Source organism: Protobothrops mucrosquamatus, unplaced genomic scaffold, assembly GCF_001527695.2.
Source record: "Protobothrops mucrosquamatus isolate PMUCROS unplaced genomic scaffold, P.Mucros_1.0 scaffold334, whole genome shotgun sequence".
Classification (NCBI taxonomy): domain Eukaryota; kingdom Metazoa; phylum Chordata; class Lepidosauria; order Squamata; family Viperidae; genus Protobothrops; species Protobothrops mucrosquamatus.
Genome location: NW_015386672.1, coordinates 61,624 through 81,083, shown reverse-complemented (window position 1 = coordinate 81,083; position 19,460 = coordinate 61,624). Strand labels below are relative to the sequence as shown.

The following is a 19,460-nucleotide window of genomic DNA, read 5'->3' as shown; positions in this document are numbered from 1 at the left end:
GCAACAGTGCTGCTCTCATTTTTTTCGTCTCTTCTTCTTGGGTTCTCTGCTGGGGTTTGACTGTGCAGACGCAACGCTCTGGAAGAAATAAAAGCAGAGCACATCAGGAAACCCATAACTGGCCAGTGAATGACTGAAATAGTGCAAGCTATATAATTTGCTAGCTAACCAAACTAGTCACCTCTGTTGTAACAGATCTCCCAAATATTTCGGAGGGTGGTGTGTTTTTTTGGCCTTTGTTAAGGTATGTTTCAAGGAAAGAAACAGAAGAGAACTATGGTAAGGATGGAGATCCCACAACAAAACGTTTCGGGATTCCTATTTTATTTTTGAAATTAAATTTTGAAATTAATTTAAATTTCCTGGAAGCAGAAAATGTCTTGGTATTTATTCCTGCTCCCAAACTGTAGCAGTGTGGAATTGTCCCTTCACTTTGGAATAGGACTAGGACTGTTGCCATATTGCCATGTTCCATTAATGGTTGGCTTTTAAAACAAGTTGGCAGAACACTATAATTTATTTTTACAAAACCACAGGAGTAACCTTAGCTTTATATACTCTGATTAATAGAACAAGGGACCCTGGATAACTATGATCCTTTAATTTAAGCAGTAGATTCAAACGAGCCTTTGGTCTAAGCGTGCTCCGTTGATGGTGGCAAGCCCAAGATCCAGTCTTGGAAAAATTTTTACCTAAGCATACAAGGGTGTTAACCTGTTCAATTGGTTCACCCTCTAATTGCCAACTATGTCTCTCATGGTGTTTTCCAAACACCATGATTTTTTATTTAGATTTACACACTATAATTATTTAAACTGATGTTAGCACGCGTGTGGTTGATACTCATGCAAACTTCACAAGGAGAATTTAGAGAGATATATATTGCTATCACCAAAAGAAGATCCTTCAGACTATAAAGAAAACCTCTTAGAAACAAGGAGCACATCTGGAAATTTGGGATCTTAGTGGGAGGACATTCACAAAGTGGCTTCCAAAATGGGCATCAGCAGAACATTTGTGGAGCATAAAGGCCTTGTTGCAAATTGGCAGGGGCTTTACCTCACCCCCTTTTCAATGTGCAGGTAGTCCCCAACTTAAAACAGTCCATTTAGTGACTGTGGCACTGAAGAAAAATTATTTATGATTTTTTTTTTTACACTTATGACTGTTGCAGCTTCCCCACGGGACCAAAATTTGGATGCTTGGCAACTGGCTCACATTTATGACGGTCGCAGCGTCCCGGGGGCCATGTGATCCCTTTTGCGACCTTCTGACTAGCAAAGTCAATGGGGAAGCCAGATTCACTTAACAGCCATGTTACTAACTTAACAAATGTGGCCAGAAAGGTCGTAAAGCGGAGCAAAATTCACTTAACAGCTGTGTTCCTTAGGAACCAAAATGTTCAGCTTTGTGAATTGTGGCCATAAACCGAGAACTTCCTTTATATCATGAAAGGAACCTTTTAAAAGAAGGCGTGTAGGCATCAAGGGAGGGGTCTTGGAGGCACATGGGGAGGTCACCTTTCCTGCAAACTGACCTCATTGTGGTCTGGCTCCTCCTCAGCATCCTGTTCCTGTAGGACATTTTCTATAGTAGATACGTTGATTCGGAAATCCCGGGAGGCACTTAGTTTCATGTATTGCATTAAGTTGACCTGGAACACCCAGAGGTCAATCAGTTATTTTGCAAAATGTTTACACCACCCATTCAAAGGATTGAAAAGAAATATCAAATTTACACTTGGGTTATATGAGGTACGGTTACTGTAAGTGTATAGATCAGTGATGGCGAACCTTTTAGAGACCAAGTGCCCAAACTGCAACCCAAAACCCACTTATTTATTGCAAAGTATCAACAGGACAATTTAATCTGAATACTGAGGTTTTAGTTTAGAAAAAACAACTCATGCATTAACATCTTTTTGTCTTAAAAGAAAAACACAATAACAAAGCTTTCAATGATACAAACAACTTTTTACTGAAAGGTAAAAGTTGGCATTTGGCATGCCTTTGAACAATTAATGTGATTTCTGCTGTTGTATGCATGCTGATAATTTATCTAACCTTGGCTTATACTTTGTAAGTTTGAAAGCAACACATGCAGCACTCAGGTCATCTGTTAGTCTGTTTCTGGTGTCAGATTTGATATAGTTCAAAGCTGAAAACAGTGCGCTCGCTCTGGAGGCTTGTTTTGGCTAGGAAGGGGCTTGAGAAATGGCTTTTTTCCTGCGAAAACTTAGCCAAAGAGAGAGGTGCGTGTGCCCACAGAGAGGGTTCCAAGTGCCCCCTGTGGCACGCGTGCCATAGGTTCGCCACCACTGGTATAGATCAACTAAAAATTTAACTGAAAATTTGCATCTGAATAGAAAGACACTGTTTGAATTGGGTTTATGAGACAAATAAATTAATATTTCATCAGAGGGCAAATATAAAGACCCTTCTCGATCACTCTGAATTCTAATATACGGATGCTATTTTGATGTGGGAAGTCAAGAAGTGAAATTGCTTATGCAAATGAAAAATAATTAAAATTTTGAACTTGGAGGCAGGGGCTAATGAATCGTAAAATGCATAAGCATCAGATGCAGTATAAAAGATATACTAAGTTATATCACAATTGCCGGTATTTTATAAAAAGGAATAACGATATTTTTAGAATTAAATCTTACCTTTGCCTTTTTAGAGAGATGGATCAGAAAATTCTCATACTGTTCTATGGCGAAAACCAAGTTTGGAATTGGTTTAGTCTCCCGCAACACTTTAGCCTATGAATTCCAAGAAAATCAGCATAGCAATAGAAGACAACACATTATTACTGTTTAGGATTTTATTTGTTTATATAACTACCCGTCTCATAAGAAGTGTCACCAGACAGCATCCAACAAAGAATTTTCATGGGCCAGAAGTTAGCAAAAGTAGAACAAATGAAAAGAATACCATATTTTGAGATCAAAATAGACCAGACGTTATTTTCTACATTAAAGAGCTAAGCAAGTGTTTTAGTTACAAAGGAATTTTGGAAGCAACGAAGTAGAATACTGTTGGCTACATTAGTTTCACATTTATGTAAACAAAAAACATGGAAAGATTTTAAATATTTTAAAATACACTATTGACATCACTCAACTGAATCAACTCTTCACACAGACATTTCATGTAACTAGAATCTCTCTGCGGACAGAAGCAAAATGATAAGTCTTCTGTCCAAGCATCAACCATGTTAAGTTCACCCCATTTTCTCTTAACCTTTATTGTGTACGAACATATCAATTGTTTCTGATTGTGTGAATATCTCATTTTCCTAGAAGTTGCTGCCGTTCTAGAATGCAAAAATAAAATGTCTGGGAACTACTGTAGGACAATAGTTTAAACCCACTCTAAGATTTAGATGTAAGAAAATATTGAAGATCAACTTTTAGCTCAGCCTGGCTTCATGGAACTACATAAATGTGAAAAACTAACCACGCTTACCATAACAGCGGATTCCTCTCCCTTTTTGTCTTTTTTCTTTTTTTCACCTGCAGAGGTCAGGGTTTCACGTTGGATGTTCTGAAGAAAACAAAAAATCATATTAGGAAGACATATCTTTAATGGGTCTGGTGGGAATAGAGCAACTGGGCACATGGGTCCAGAGGCTTCAGTTGGTTATTTGCTGGCAACAGTCTACTGATGTGTTTTCCTAACTCTTGAGGACTACGAGCTCACACTGTTGTTCCAATTACTTTTGTCACAGCGTTAGAGAAATTCTGGATCTTCATTCTTAACATCCTCAAATTCAAGATCTTTCCGCCTGCTACATTCATATAGTTCTATGGCTGCATAGAACACGATGGAATTCTGTCTGCCAGCAACATCTAATGGAACTTTGATCCTCAGATTTTGACATTAGAGCATCCACAGATGTATTTGGGTTGCCACCAGCTTCCCACCCCTACCAGGGGATGCTCAAACTCAAATGCAGTTTGATTCAACAAAGTTGCTTCATCTTACACTCTTAGCATTTCTCTTCCTAAGTTAATAGCAGCTTCATCTGGGACTAGAAATCAGAAATTGAGCACTTTGTCTCACCTGGACGTATGTGATGAAGGCGTAGCACTGAGGAGTCATGTGAGAACCAGACAGCCTAACCTACAGAAATAAAGGGGTGATAGTTATCCTGAGAGTTTCCTTTTATGATCTCCACAGAATCTCCATTCCTACCTGGCCCAATATTTATAATTTATAATAATGATAGGCATTGTGCACAAGGAGCTATACTCACCAGTTTCTCAAATCGTCCCGGAATCCCTCCGGCTGTGTTTCGACACACTTGGAGATACTAGGAGAGTAAAGCAAGAGGACATGTCTGAGTGATAGGACTGCCTAACTCTCCGTGAAAGAATATATATAAACTAGGCCTTGGGAAGGGAGCAGTGGAACATTAATGGAGGAGAAAAGATTACTCAGAAAGAGGAGAACATGAGAAAGAAGAATAATATGGCCTTTATTTTGCTTCATGTAAGACGGGATAGAGAGAAATTCTTTCAAAGATTGATATCAACGCTTTGAGGTAAGCAAGGCCAAGAAATAGCACAGGAGGAGATTAAGAGTATTTTTTCCTGTTGCAGATGGAATAACAGAATCTTGCCCCTTTCCCCAGGTAAGGAACATCGTTTCACATTATCCAACTCAAATCAGGATGTCTTTACATATATTATTCCTGGGCCTTATAGCAGGCAACTCCATGCTTCTAGGGTCTGCATAACCAAACATTTGGCAGACACCATTTAAGATTCAGGCCCTTTTTAGGAATAGTCCTATGGACATTTTCCGCTTAAACCAGCTCTTTTCTACTGTTCGGCCTAACAGCTGTCTACATTTTAACTCCCTCTGACTAATGGACTTAAGGGGAATTTGCCTTTACCCCTCCAAGCACTCACATATTTCACAAGAGTTGTGAGAATGGCATACATCTTGCTGAGACTCCTAAGCAACGTGTCCACACAGCTTCCTGTGGGTAGGGCCGTTTGGACCAGCTCGTGGTAGGCTGTCAGCAAAGTCCCAAGCTGTAGAATGACAGCTTTCTCTAGAGGTTGAGTCTGGTTTACTGCTTGAGAGGCATTTTCTAGTAAAAGAAAAAAAAAGGGGGGGGGAGTTATGTTCAGGTCACAAAAGACAAGGTCTGAATCCTCTAGGACTGTCTGCTTTGGATGGGAGGGTCTTTTTTTTCTCTCCGAGTTGTGGTTCAGGTGGACTTCTAGCACATGGTTAGAAGAGAGCCTGGGATTCTTAAGTTTCTTTGCCCCTGAATCCCTCAATTTTTCCATTCTTAGAGCTACTTATAGTTTCATCGTCAAAATTGGATGTGATGGTTAGTTTCCTGCTATTTTGAGCGAATACAGGGAAAGCGTTACGTAAGCTTTAAAATAAGACTTCATTAGATCCAAAATGTGGCCGCCATTATGTTTATCGAATCAAGCCACTTAGAAAACATCGATCTTCAACTGCAATTTTCTTAAGACAAAAAAAAAAAAAAAAGACAGAGAATAAAATAGGCTGCGGTAAAACTGATTGAAATTATGCAGAATGTTCAAAAAAACCCAGATAAGATCTGATTTGCACATCTGGAGGCTCCCTCCCTCTCACCTCGTGAAGATTAAACTGGCACGATTTTGTGATCAGCCACATTCCTACTCCCTGAACCCATCTCTTATATTCCTGTTTACTACTTAAAGGTGTGGAACTTTTTCCTTATGGCCCATTTTTTTTCTCTTTATAGCCAAAATGTATAGCTGGGATCTCTTCTGAAAAAAGAGGATCTTAATATATCTGATCATGTCTACTTGTTTGATCTGACAAAAGTGGGGGCCCATATTTTTGCAAATACCAAGACAAAGCTCTAATTATATTAATTTGAAAGCTGATGATGTAGATTTCTTTAATGATCGTCGTTGGGCTTTCCCCAGAAGCAGTCATTTTTGACAGAAAACAGGCAATTATCCAAGCATTTCACAAAAGAGGTCCTTCATAAATATTACCTGCTGCCTCGGATCCCAAATAGTTTTTCATCCTGTTGATCAGCCAATCTACCTCTTCAAGGATCTTGTCTGCTTGACTCAAAACCATCAACTTAAAAAAAAAGACAGAGGTTGAGACAACTTACGCCACATAAGTAACGAGCCAAGTGCTGTGTGATGCTCTCTTCTAAAGTAGCAATTTTCATGTTTCGGTAATTGCACTCTTTAAGTTGGATCCCAATGTAACTTACACAAGCAGTAGGAGCTGCAGTCTTTGAATTCACAAGGGCAAAGTGACACTGATGTTCCATCTCAACATCCTGGGAATATTAATAGAAACAGAGATTGTCTTTGTTACAACCCTATAAGAGCTAGGATAAGAGTAACTGCTCAAAGTTTCTTTCTGAATTTTGTGAGTAATCAAGAATTTGAATTCCATCTCCCTTGATCCAAGCAGAACTCTCTAATCCAGCGGTTCTCAACCTATGGGTCGCGACCCCATTTGGGGTCGATCGACCATTTCACGGGGGTCGCCAAGCAAGGCTGTCCGCCATTTTTTTCCCCTTTTCCGGCGGGTGCCTTACCTCCCTTGGGCTGGGCCAGCTGGTGGTCGGCCTGCTCCATCTGCCGCTTGCCAGCTATGCCTCGGCCGGTGCAGGGGGAGGAACCACGCATGCGTGGCGCTCCCAGGCAGGGAAAGTCCTCGACTTACGACCAGTTGGGTAGTCCTCGACTTACAACCGGTTTAGTCCTCGACTTACGACCGGTTGGGGGTCACGGCATTAAAAAGGCTGAGAACCACTGCTCTAATCTATCCCATACTGGTAAGATTGCCACTTCAAGAATCCCATTAAAGGGAAAAGGGATGCAGGTTAAGTAAACCAATTAGGTTCACAAGACATTGTTTTAATCGTGGCTTGTTGATATAGTACAACCATGACAACTGGCGCAATATGTTGAGCTACAAGCTAGGTTCATACTTCATATTTTATTTTAAATATTTTATTGGTTTTTAAACTATAACAATTCCCAGTGTCTGGTGTACAGCGTGTTGTCTTGGTTTATATTTTAACAAAAAAAAGACAATAATAATTAATTAACAATCAATAATGATTCAGTTTGATAATCCCATAATTAGTCTATTAATTAATGATATATTTCTTTGATCTTCCCTTCTCCCATTTATATTCTTCTTCTTCAACCTTAAACAAAATATAATTCCTAATATTTTCAATATATAAATGATTAGATATAGGCATTTTTTATGTTTATACAGATAATAATAATCTCTATGTATGACATTTTTTCCAGCTTACATTATTCTTATAACCATCATCTCATTAGTTCACCATGCACCCTATTTTCGTAATTTTTGTTTATGCTTAATTTCCCAATTGTTATCGGCCATAATTTCTTCATATGTTAGTCATCTAACTGTCCAAATTTTCCCATCTAAGTACATCAGCTAGGTTCATACTTCAAATGCCCCATATCAAATCACATTACAATTTAGCTTGAAAAGAAAAATCCTGGATTATCTTGAGTTCAATCTTTAAAAGCCCAATTGGTCTTCCTCACCTGATCTATGTCTCCCAGCTGAGCATGGATGTCTTGGGCAAGATCACGCAGTAGGGTGACTGGGCTCTTAACAAGAGCATGCAGTGAGAAAAGCAGAGAGAGTAAGCCTTTGCAACAAGGAGCATCTTCTGTAGAGAAAGAGAAAAAAACTCTATCAACAAGTTTTGAAAGCGTTTGAATGTGGCTGATCTGGCTTCACTTGCCTTCACAGGCGTAACCCAATCACTCTCCTATGCGTGGTTAGACTGTTCTGATTTCAGTTGTTACATTTTATTTTTTATCTTTTGCCATAAAACCCGGTGTGTATATTCAAATATGATATGAGGGATTGGTTAGTTGGGGAACCAGGCATACCTCTTCCTCTTTTTTTTCATTGTCATAATGACTTATGGTATTATCCATAATTGAAAGTTCCAATTTGGTTCCCACTAGCAAAAACTTTGAAGTTGGCATATTGAACATGATTGGCTTTAAAATTGGCTTTTAAAAAGCTATTGGCTTTAAAAAAGATTGACTTTAAAAAATGACTGGCTTTGAAAAAGCTATTGGCTCGTTCACTCAAGTCAGGTGCTCAGCCAATGTCCAACCTGCATTGGTTGCATGGAGTTAGCGAGCAGTCTGAATTCACATGGAACAGCATGCTGACTCAAGCGATTAACACTCACCCAAGCAAGTTTCCTTGCAAAGTTTCACTGTCCAGGATAACAGCTGCACAAACTGCATAAAGAGAAAAAAGCGATTTCTCATTAGTCAATTACTCCTCAGTCACTTAAATCCAATTTCTCAACTCACGAGGCTTTCAGAGCAGATACTTCAAATGAATAAAAAAAATAACGGACCTGTAAGGATCCGCTTCAAAACTTCATCCCAAGAAGGCAGGACTCTTGGAACAGTTTCATTCCAAAAGGAACTTTTATTAGGAGAAGCTGATAGCAGGCACAGAAGGCAGGATCTGAGGATATCCCGCTCAGATCAATAAGTTAAAAGAGTCCCAAGCAAACCCCACCCCCAATAGTTCATCCGGTCAGTTCAAACGAGCCAATCCCCAGGTGTTAAGTCCGCTTTGGGAACGGAGCTGATAACGGGTCCATTCCCATGCCTGTGGAGACATTGTTGGGTCTTCGCACCTTTCTCTTCCGCAGCGAGAGATAAGCCAGATGGCCGGAGGCACCTTCCTTTCTCACCCCAAGGTACCATCGAGGGAGAGACAGTTAAAAGAGTAAGTTTGTAGAAACAGCGGGAAGGATATATTGCACAAAAGCAGAGAAACATACCACAGAGTTCTCCCCCCTCCCCCTCAGGAGAATGACAGAACCCACAGAAAGAAACCAGAAAGGGACACATCAAACCACCCCCCAACAAGGAAATGGGTTCTGACAAGACCATTAAAGCAGAGCGGTGCTCTTGGCAAGGGCAAGAGGACCATACCAAGATTTAATGCAGCAACAGCAAGTGAAACAAGTAATTAAAGACGACTTTGGAAAATGTGATTTGAGAGAGACAGACAGACAGACAGACAGATAGACAGACAGACAGAGAAAGAGAGAGATGAGAAAGAAAAGAAAAAAGAAACCAAGGACACTGAAAACAGAACCCAACTGAAATCAAGAACCAACTTAAGAACAAAAACTTTACAATAAATCAATTGTACTTTTATAATACTCAATAATTCCTTGCCATTCTGGAAAGCGTGGCGAGGAGGTAGATGTATTGGATATGTTCACTTTGAGTTATTAGTAAAAATAATAAAGGTGGGACACAAAAAAAAACCAACCAAAAACTCTAAACAAATTAAACATACCTACCTGGGATGAGGAAGGGTCCACCAGTTTGGAGAGCATCACAAGGATGTTGATCAACAGAAGAGCTTCCTTGCTGTTGAAATCATCTTCTGTGTTGCTAAGCAGGTTTGTTAGTGATCTCTGAAAAAAGGCAAAAGGAAAAGATGAAACCCACAACAAACAGATAAAAATCATCCGAAGGAGGTATGAGTGCTTTGAGAATCAAGCATCCCATTCCTAGTCTAGGGGACTTGGAAGATTTTCTAGGGAAAACTAGAATAATTGCGGAATCTTTCCTTAAGAATACTCCAAAATTGGAGCTCTGACTGACTTTCAGATCCCTGATGGTCCAAAATCTTGGAGCTGCTTAGCAGCCATCACCTCATGCTTGAGCTCACCTGAAACTGCCGAATCTGGAAGGCAGCTTTCTCGGTGACATTCACCTCCGCTGCTTCTTCGTCGTCTTCATTTGCGATATCTAACGAAGAGGAATGAAAAGAGGGCAGCCAGGAAGAAGTGGAAATCCAGAAAAAGAAATCCATTAAATCAGTGTGAAAAGGACGCCTGGAGATAGAATCTGGGTTGGCGGAAGAAGCAGAATCGTATTTACCCAAAGCCTGGAGGAACTGTGAGATTTTGTCTGGATGAAGTTGTGGCACTGTGTTAAAAATCCGCAGTAGGCCTTCCAAGCATAGCAATGAGATGCTTTTGCCTTTATCCTTCTTCCCAAATTCTTCTGCTGAGGTTGGGATCGAGGTGTATCTCCACAAGAGGACTCTATAGGAAGAGAAGAATAGACTAGGGTTAGATCGGGCTGACTGAAGAAGTAATTCCGTGCGTCCTTCACTACTGCTTTAAACTCTTCTCGTGGTGCACTTTAAGCGATGCACTTAGCAGTATGAAGATCTAGTACAGGGGTCTTCAAACTTGGCCCTTCTAGGACTTGTGGACTTCCAACGCCCAGAATTCCTCAGCCAGCTTTGCTCCACAAGTTTGAAGACCCCTGATCTAGTCAAAACAAGAATGTTTTGCAAGAAGAGAAGTGCGTGGAATATATAGAGAAATGTGCAACACAAATTTAGTGGGTGTTTCCTTCATTCTTCTTCTCTCGTGCCTTGATTTTGGTCCTGGTGACTGATTCAGATTGGATCCTGCAACATTATCCTGGGACACATATATTTGCCTTGATTCGTACTTTTGTTTTTTTTACTCCATTTCTGCACTCTGCATACTCAATCCCAAAAGAAATCAGCTTAAGTAGGTAAGGATGTATATAGGTTATTCCTATATAGGTTATTCCTGTTATTCCTGCCGCTCTTCCAGACAAAAAAATATATATTACTATTACAATACTGGAACCGCTTGACCCCTTAGGACAGTGATGGCGAACCTTTTAGAGATCGAGTGCCCAAACTGCAACCCTAAACCCACTTATGCATTGTCGGGTGCCGGGTGGATGTGGCCCATTGGGTGGGTGTGGCCCATTGGGTGGGCGTGGCTGTGGTGGTAACGGCAGACTGGGTGGGACTAAAAAGTTCAATCAATCAATTCCAACTTTGCAAGATCTTTTTTTTTCCCGCAAGAAATTGAAATTGACTGATTGATTGAACCTTTTTTTTTTGTGCACACGGCGGCGGGGGCCTAAAGCGAAAAGGTTTTTATAAAACCCAGCTGAAGGCCTAGGACTGGGATGACAATGCACGTGCCCACAGAGAGGGCTCTGAGTGCCGCCTCTGGCACCCGTGCCATAGGTTTGCCACCACTGCCTTAGGATTTAACTCACCGAGTGATTTTGCAAAGATACTGGAACATCTTCCCTGGATTTTGTCCCTCTGGCCCATCTGTCTGCCCTGCCTCATCCAACTGCTGCACTTTCTGCAAAGCTACGCTGACAGCATAGCGCATGAACTCAGTGCTGGAGCGGAGAACAGCCAGGCTCTCCTCGTGGTTTTGGGCACAGTCCCTGAAAAAGTTGGAAGAAAATTCTGGACTGAGAAAGTAAATCAGAGTGACAGAGCCTGAAAATAGACAAGTGCCATGGCTAAGTCAAATGGATGTTGAGTGGAGCTGAAGACTGCCTGTCTATAAAACAGCATCTTTCAGGTGTCTCAAGCAAAGTTCTCATTATCTGCAGCCAGCACGTGAAAGCCGATCAGGATTATAGTAAAATACATTCAGTCAGTACAGTCAGAATGGGGGAAAAAACAACCCAAGTTTTATTGTTTTTGGACCTGAAGGACTAAACAATTATCCTGAATTGTTCCGCTGAAATGGTGCCTATAGAAGCCCAAATTAACTGAAAGTTAAGCTGCTAATACTGCATTCTGGCCCTATAAGGCCCTCTTAGTTATTTAAAAATCCTTTTTGTTTCAGGCAAGTAGTGCTGCTTTATCTCCTGCTGCCCCTTTTAAAATAATATTTGGGGGTTCTTACTGAAAGTGCTTTTATGCTACAGGCAAGACTCATTACTCATGGATTCCGTCTATGCAAATTTGCTCACGCACTAAAATTTATTTGTAACCAGAAAATCAGATCTGGGGCACTTTGGGGTCGTATTCATGGACACGTAGAGGGACAAAACGTTGGAATTGTCCAATGTGCACATTCACAGCTAAGCTGTCAATATTTGCTCATCTATTATTTGTGGCAATTTTACAGAATGTAATTCCTGCAAATAAAGATCATTGCCTGTATTTTATTACCGGCTATTACAACTCATTTTTGTGTTTCAGGTGCTATTTCTAGTCCATCTCGTCTTTTGGTGGCTGCTTTTGATTATTCAAAACATGCAGAGGTTGGATCAGTATCTTAAGTCAATATTCTTTACCTGAAGAGACCTGTAAGTAAGGTACACACAAAGCCCATCGACAGGAAGCTTCGGGGAATTTTGTTTGTCGATGAGATTTTGCTCTTTCCCGCTTTCTCTTTCGAGATTTCACAAAGTTTGGTGTAGCACTTGAACAGGCTCAAAACATCTTCAAACTTGTTCTTACTGCAACACATATTACCAAAGGTTAAAAACAGAAAGTCAAAAGACGCAAAATGATTTTTTTTCATTTTGCAGAGGGCCTATTTTCTCTTGACTTAACCGCAGATAATAAAAATTGAAACAGATGTGGACAACAAGATGCAACTTTTTTTCACATGTGGTGGACTTGTAAGGTTATTAAAGCTTTTTGGATAAAATTATGGTGGAATTTACAACAAGTTTTTAAAAGAAGAATTTTTTTCTTGCCTCAGTTGTTTCTCCTAGGTATTACACATAATTTAGATGTAAAAGAAACGAATCTGATGTTGTATTGTTTAACTGNTTATATATATATATTCCACCTATTTATGTAGAATTATACTTTGTGGAGTTAGGGGTATTAATATAAGGTTACTTTTAGATGAATAATATCCTGGGATTTGGTTTGGGAAGTCCGGGTGGGGGTGGGGAGGGGTTTTTATTAATTGTGATGTATTTGTGATTGATTTCTTTTTTATGTTGAAAATAATAAAATTTTTATGGAAAAAAAAAATAAAAAAATAAAAAAATAAAAATTGAAACAGAGTGGTGATTCATTTCTTGATAGGCACTAGATGTAGATTCTATGTCTTTGTTACATCATTTCTATTCTTAAGGATGAACATTTTTAAAGGCTCAGTGAACTATTTAGTTTGAATTTTAAACACACAAACAACCCGCGTCAAGAATCAAATAAAGATACTATATATTTATATTTTTTGCAAAGACTTTTTCTGCAGTTTCAAGGAAAGCAACTAAAGGTAGAACATCTAACTTAGCCAGGTACCATCAGGACCAATACTCTTTAAATCTATAGATATGTATGTATGTATGTATGTAGGTATGTAGGTAGGTAGGTAGGTAGGTAGATAGAGATAGATAGATAGAGAGAGAGAGAGAGAGAGAGAGAGAGAGAGAGAGAGAGAGAGAGAGAGAGAGAGAGAGAGAGAGAGAGAGAGAGAGAGAGAGAGAGAGAGAGAGAGAGAGAGAGAGAGAGAGAGATAGAGATAGATAGATAGATAGATAGATAGATAGATAGATAGATAGATACGTACATACATACATTTTAGATCTAAATAGCCCTACATGGTTTAGTTCTTAAAAATAATTCTCCAATACACGCAAGGTCATGCATTAAAATCAAACAATCATCACTGTCTGTGGGTTTGCTAGTTGGTTCAGCCCATTGAATACTATAGTATTTGGGACTGTCTCTTCACAAGACAGGTGACTGGTGCAGCTGGCTGCCACATTATTTTAAACAGCAACTAAAGACCCAGCCTGCTCATCCAAGCACTTGTAAGGTAACAACTGCTCTAGGACCAAGCTACTTTTTTTTTTTTTAAGATGAACCTTTCTCTCTGTGTGTGTGTTTTTTTCTTTCAGGAGTGTTTCTTCATTTTTGCTGTTGTGCTGTTCTTCCTTGCACTTTACAAATGACAAACAGATTTTGTGGTGATGGATCTAACGAGTGAAATCGTTCAGAGCTCGTTTAGAAGCTGGGGCCATGGATCTTCCAGTCCAGACAGAGAGGACCAGAAGCTTTAGAAATAAAAAAAATCAATTCCTTACCTATAGTTGCCTGTACTAAAGTTGTACTCAATCAAGACCTCACAGATGCCCATCACTAAAATGGCATAGATGTTGTTCTTTAAGCCAACTCCGGTGGATTGAGAGAAGTCTGCCGACTTATCCTACCATTCAAAAACAAGGAAATCAGAATGGCCACTTCTAATATTTGTTAATGGCTGAATCAATCTCCTTCCCATTTGCTTTTCCACATTAATATTATGGTTTGCTCTTAGGGGGAGCCTGGATTTACAGGCGGCTGTTACGTAGAAGCTGGGTTGACAAGATCAGAAATGAGGAGGGGATAAGCCGCCTGGGAAAGCCAAGGAAAATCATCAAAACAATTAAAAAATGAATATTTCGGACATGTGATGCGACACCCAGAAAAATACGGCATACTCCATTTAATCCTCCAGGGAAAGACTGAAGGCAAACAAGGTCCAGGCAGAAGAAGAACATCGTGGCTTCAAAATCTAAGGTCCTGGTTTGGACAAAACTCAGCAGCACTTTTTCGTGCGGCTGCTGATAAAAACAGGATCGCCAACATGATCGCCAACGTCCGATAACGGATATGGCACAAGAAGAAGAAGATTATGGTTTGCATATTTTTTCTGTTATTTTTGATCTCTCTCTTTTCTATATATTGTAGAGAGGTGTTTGGAGTACGGTAGCATAGAAATGTCACAAATAAACAAATGAATCAGTTTACCAGCTCAAAATCTTCCAGTTCACTCTTGATCATTCGTCTTGTGATGGATTCCAACATCTTATCCAATTCTTGCTGGAAACTTCTATCTTCCTCTTCCTCCTCCAGATCTTCTTCAGCTTGCTGGTGCGCGGTTAAAACATTCTTATACCAGGCCAAACAATGCTGAATACAGCACAAGAGGTGAGCCTGAAGGAATTGTGGCATTAAACTATGAATGAAAAATGTCCTTTTCTCATTTTGAAAGCCAGCCAAACCTTAAATATCTTTTCAAAGGCCCTATTTAATTGGCCTTCAATGGATAAAGCAGGACAAGGGGCATAGGAAATATGCCAATATCCTCTTGTTGATCCCAAATGCAAACTCAAAGGCAGGTTTAAAACAAGTTAACAGTTTTTTTTTCTCTTTCTCACCAAAGGTTCCTGCAAGAAGATTTGATCTCTTTGAGCCAGGATGCATCTCTCTAATTTTAACGGGGGCAGCAGGTCTGGTTCAGCTTCATAATATTGCCTTATCTGTTGCAATAAACAAAAGAGATGAATTTGTTAAATGATGAAGAATAATCTATTATTTTATAGATTACGAATAGCGAGGAGAAAGCTCCCCCATTAAAAATAGATTTTTTTAAAAAAAATAAATTAGAATGAAGCAACCATTTGCTGAATGAGGGTGAAGAGAGCTGCTTCTGTCACAATCACAATCACCATTTCCTTCCAGGAATAAAAAGACTTTTGTTTCCTTTCATGGAGTCTAAGATGGATGAATCTGTCACTTGTTACTTGCCTATAAACAGTAACGCCTTTCAGAACACAGCCACTCATTTGGTGTCCCAAAAGTGCTTTTCCAAAAGGCAATTGGACTTTCTCGGGGGTTTTTTCTTTGAAAATGTTTCGCTTCTCATCCCAAAAGCTTCTTGGAAGAGATTTGTTAGATATATTTGCCTTGGGCTCAAAACATTACTCTCATGAAGAATATGGAAGAATGAAAACCTACCATCAGACCAGATTATAATTTTGAAAATCAGAAATGGACAGATTAACGTTAGAGATGAAGGAGAAAGAAGATTCAATCTTTTATAAAACCTGGGGAAAATTTTATCAGTGGGTTGAAACACGTTAGAATAAGAAGAGATTTTAGAGCTTTATTATATTAAGTATTAAGGTTGATGATTGGAAATAGTTCTTATGCTATCAACTATGTTAATTATTTAAAGGAATATTACTGTTTTATCAAATGTCAGTTGTAACTATACTGATTTATTCTTATAAATGTCTAGTATTATATAAACAATAATATGAAGACCCAGACGACAGCTTGTTCGCTGAATTACGTATTTACTGTAGTTATCCACATCCTGTCCCCTTTATCCCGATTTTCCTGTACCCGCACCAACCCCACCTTTCCCCTATCCATATAAAATCTAATAAAATATATTTTAAAAAAGAGAATATGTGCCTTAGATCCATATTTCTTTCTCCTCCCCATCTACGTGGGAAATCCTTCTTCTGCATTCCTATTTTGAGGCACAAAACTAGTTTGCCATTTTGCCCCTCCAATCAACTAGGCTTGTGCTTTCTCTTCAAAAGCAGAATTACACTCCAAACCAGGGATACTTAAAATTTAAAAAGGTGACCCCCTCAAAAAAAACTCTGGTTGGCTTTTCACTTAAACCCAGCTTCTAATGCTTGATCATCACTGTACCTGCGAGAGAAGCATGTCCAGGATGGAATGACTCAGTTGAGAGTTCCTGCGCAGGACGTCATTAAAACCCTGGAAAGACAAATGAAGGAAAAGAGGTTTGTTTGGTTTTTTTTAAATGTGAGCCTGAAACAAATCAGAGACCTAAAGAAGCAGAAAGTCTGCTACCACCACAAAGAAGAGGGAGTCAAGCTATTCTCCAAAGCGCCTGAAGGCAGGACAATGAATTGTGTGAGATTTCCTTGTAAGCAAAGATAGGAATACCAGAAGCTTTTTTTCTGATTTAATTAACAGAGGGATAGAATCAAGATCACATAAAGTATTAATACCACTTTACAATGCCTTGGTAAGGCCACACTTGGAATACTGCATCCAGTTTTGGTCACCACGATGTAAAAAAGATGCTGAGACTCTAGAAAGAGTGCAGAGAAGAGCAACAAAGAGGATCAGGGGACTGGAGGCTAAAACATATAAGGAACGGTTGCTGGAATTGGGTATGTCTAGTCTAATGAAGAGAAGGATGAGGGGGGACATGATAGCAGTTTTCCAATATCTCAGGGGCTGCCCCAAAGAAGAGGGAGTCAAGCTATTTTCCAAAGCGCCTGAAGGCAGGACAAGAAGCAAAGGATGGAGACTAATCAAGGAGAGAAGCAACCTAGAACTAAGGAGGAATTTCCTGACAGTTAGAACAATTAACCAGTGGAACAACCTGCCTCCAGAAGCGGTGAATGCTCCAACACTGGAACTTTTTAAGAAGAGACTGGACAGCCATTTGTCCGAAATGGTGTAGGGTTTCCTGCCTGAGCGGGGGGTTGGACTAGATGACCTCCAAGGCCCCTCCCAACTATGTTATTAGCAGTAAGTTTACTTGAGACACAGCTAGAAATGGAGAAATGTTACGGTAAGCAGAGAAGCCTCCTTACCTCGTAGAGGGTGAGCCTAACGTCAGCCTGCTGGCTCAGGCATCGCCTCAGGCTGCCTAGGATCTCTAAGCAGAAGGCCTCATTGGCTGCCGCGTTATAGCGGGCGTGGACATCTACCTGGACCTGGAAGGATGGAACAGACATGGACATCTCTGTACAGGTAGCCCTCGACTTACGACCACAATGGAGTCCAAAATTCCTGTTGCTAAGCAAGAGATTTGTTAGGTGAATTTTGCCTCATTTTACATCCATTCTTGCCCCAGTTGTTAAGTTAGTCACTGCAATAACAGGCTTGTTAAGTGAACCTGGCTTCCCCACTGACTTTGCTTGTGAGAAGGTGACAAAAGGTGATCACGTGACCCGGGGACACTGCAACCGTCATAAATATGAGTCGGGTGCCAACCGTCTGAATTCGGATCACGGGGAGGCTGCAACAATTGTGTGAAAAACAGTCATAAGTCATTTTTTTCAGTGCCGTTGTAACTTCAAACAGTCACTAAATGAACTATGGACAGAATCCTGTACATCAGTGATGGCGAACCTTTTAGAGACCGAGTGCCCAAAAACTGCTCCGCCCCCTGCCCCACCCCCCACCCCGCCCGCCCACAGGGCCACTCACCGCCCCCACGGCCCACCGCAGATCGCCCAGGCGTCCCAGCAGCACCATGGTGGCCACGCACTCCGCACATCATCTGTGTGTGACAGGGTGTGAGAGTGGAGTCCCCACTGCTTGGCTGCCATGTGCTTGGCTATGCTGCTCCACGTGGTCCGCACCCAGGGGCGACTCTCCTCCAGGGGGGATGCTGCTGAGGAGGGGGCTACGGGGGAGGCGGGGCTGGGGCGACAGCACACATGCCCACAGAGAGGGCTCTGAGTGCCGCCTCTGGCACGCGTGCCATAGGTTTGCCACCACTGCTGTACATGCTATAGAAATCTAACCCTGCTGGTTACAGTTAACACCTTATTCTGTAAGCTTATGAAATCAGCCTAACTTGATGATACCAGTTAAAAGGGAGATATTTTTTTCAACTGGAGTCAGATCTGATGGAGAAGAAACTAAATAATAAATACTACTAATAAATTTATACGCTGCCTGGCTCCCAGTGACTCTGTAGCCATTTCTGCAATTGCTCAAGCCTGCAATCATTCCATACTGTACTTCAATACTCCCAACCAACAGCAGCACTGAGGACAGTTAATTTAAATCTTTTGCAGACATTTGGGATAGTCCCTTCCACTGGTTAGTTATAATCCATCGGTTAGTTAATTGTAATCAGAAATGAGGAGGGGATCAGCCGCCTGGGAAAGCCAAGGGAAATCATCAAAACAATTAAAAAACGAAAATTAGAATATTTCGGACATGTGATGTGACACCCAGAAAAATACGGCGTCCTCCATTTAATCCTCCAGGGAAAGATGGAAGGCAAAAGAGGTCCAGGCAGAAGAAGAGCATCGTGGCTTCAAAATCTAAGGGACTGGTTTGGACAAAACTCAGCAGCACTTTTTCGTGCGGCTGCTGATAAAAACAGGATCGCCAACATGATCGCCAACGTCCGATAACGGATGCAGAAGAAGAAGAAGAAGAAGAAGAAGAAGAAGAAGAAGAAGAAGAAGAAGAAGAAGAAGAAGAAGAAGAAGAAGAAGAAGAAGAAGAAGAAGAAGAAGAAGAAGAAGAAGAAGAAGAAGAAGAAGAAGAAGAAGTTCTTCTTCTTCTTCTTCTTCTTCTTCTTCTTCTTCTTCTTCTTCTTCTTCTTCTTCTTCAGGAAGAGGAGGAGGAGGAGGAGGAGGAGGAGGAGGAGGAGTTAATTGTAATTAGCTGTTTCTATCATTTCTCAGACAACTCCCTTCCAGCATATGCATTAGTGCAGCCGATCAAACTAAACACCAGCACCTGCAGGAGAGCTACTGAAACATGCTGGAACCAGTGCTATTTATTTTTTTTACCTGACTGGCTCCGATGGCTTGGCTGCATTGGGAAGAGGTCAAGCTTCCCAAAACCTTAAAATTTTTCAAGAGCAGCAAAAATCCAGCAACTGCTGACTTGCGGGCGTCTAGCTGTCTGCAATCAAGAGAGAAGAACGCTTTAAGGTAGAGTTCCTCAACCTCAGGATGAAAACTTACTAGAACGGTGGGCTACTTGTTCACAATCCAAAACCCAGTAGATAATTAAAAAAGAAAACTTGAACATTTGTAACTTTCCTTG

General features: G+C 40.6%; 1 protein-coding gene across 1 annotated transcript in view; it reads right to left on the bottom strand.

Moving 5' to 3' along the window:
* Positions 1-7: 7 nt before the first annotated feature.
* Positions 8-19,460, bottom strand: part of FANCI (FA complementation group I) — a 28,068-nt gene continuing 8,615 nt past the window's right edge. The window contains exons 16-37 of the mRNA XM_015815280.1: positions 19,202-19,316; positions 17,258-17,380; positions 16,338-16,406; positions 15,050-15,151; positions 14,640-14,825; positions 13,934-14,055; positions 12,182-12,346; positions 11,138-11,317; positions 9,965-10,131; positions 9,753-9,832; positions 9,379-9,495; positions 8,239-8,290; positions 7,574-7,701; positions 6,247-6,315; positions 6,017-6,107; positions 4,919-5,103; positions 4,261-4,317; positions 4,068-4,127; positions 3,462-3,548; positions 2,669-2,764; positions 1,538-1,654; positions 8-78 (exon numbers count right to left, since the gene is read on the bottom strand). Coding sequence (XP_015670766.1) covers positions 16-78; positions 1,538-1,654; positions 2,669-2,764; positions 3,462-3,548; positions 4,068-4,127; positions 4,261-4,317; positions 4,919-5,103; positions 6,017-6,107; positions 6,247-6,315; positions 7,574-7,701; positions 8,239-8,290; positions 9,379-9,495; positions 9,753-9,832; positions 9,965-10,131; positions 11,138-11,317; positions 12,182-12,346; positions 13,934-14,055; positions 14,640-14,825; positions 15,050-15,151; positions 16,338-16,406; positions 17,258-17,380; positions 19,202-19,316 — 2,431 coding nt within the window. The 3' untranslated portion in view covers positions 8-15. The remainder of the gene's footprint in view (positions 79-1,537; positions 1,655-2,668; positions 2,765-3,461; positions 3,549-4,067; positions 4,128-4,260; positions 4,318-4,918; positions 5,104-6,016; positions 6,108-6,246; positions 6,316-7,573; positions 7,702-8,238; positions 8,291-9,378; positions 9,496-9,752; positions 9,833-9,964; positions 10,132-11,137; positions 11,318-12,181; positions 12,347-13,933; positions 14,056-14,639; positions 14,826-15,049; positions 15,152-16,337; positions 16,407-17,257; positions 17,381-19,201; positions 19,317-19,460) is intronic.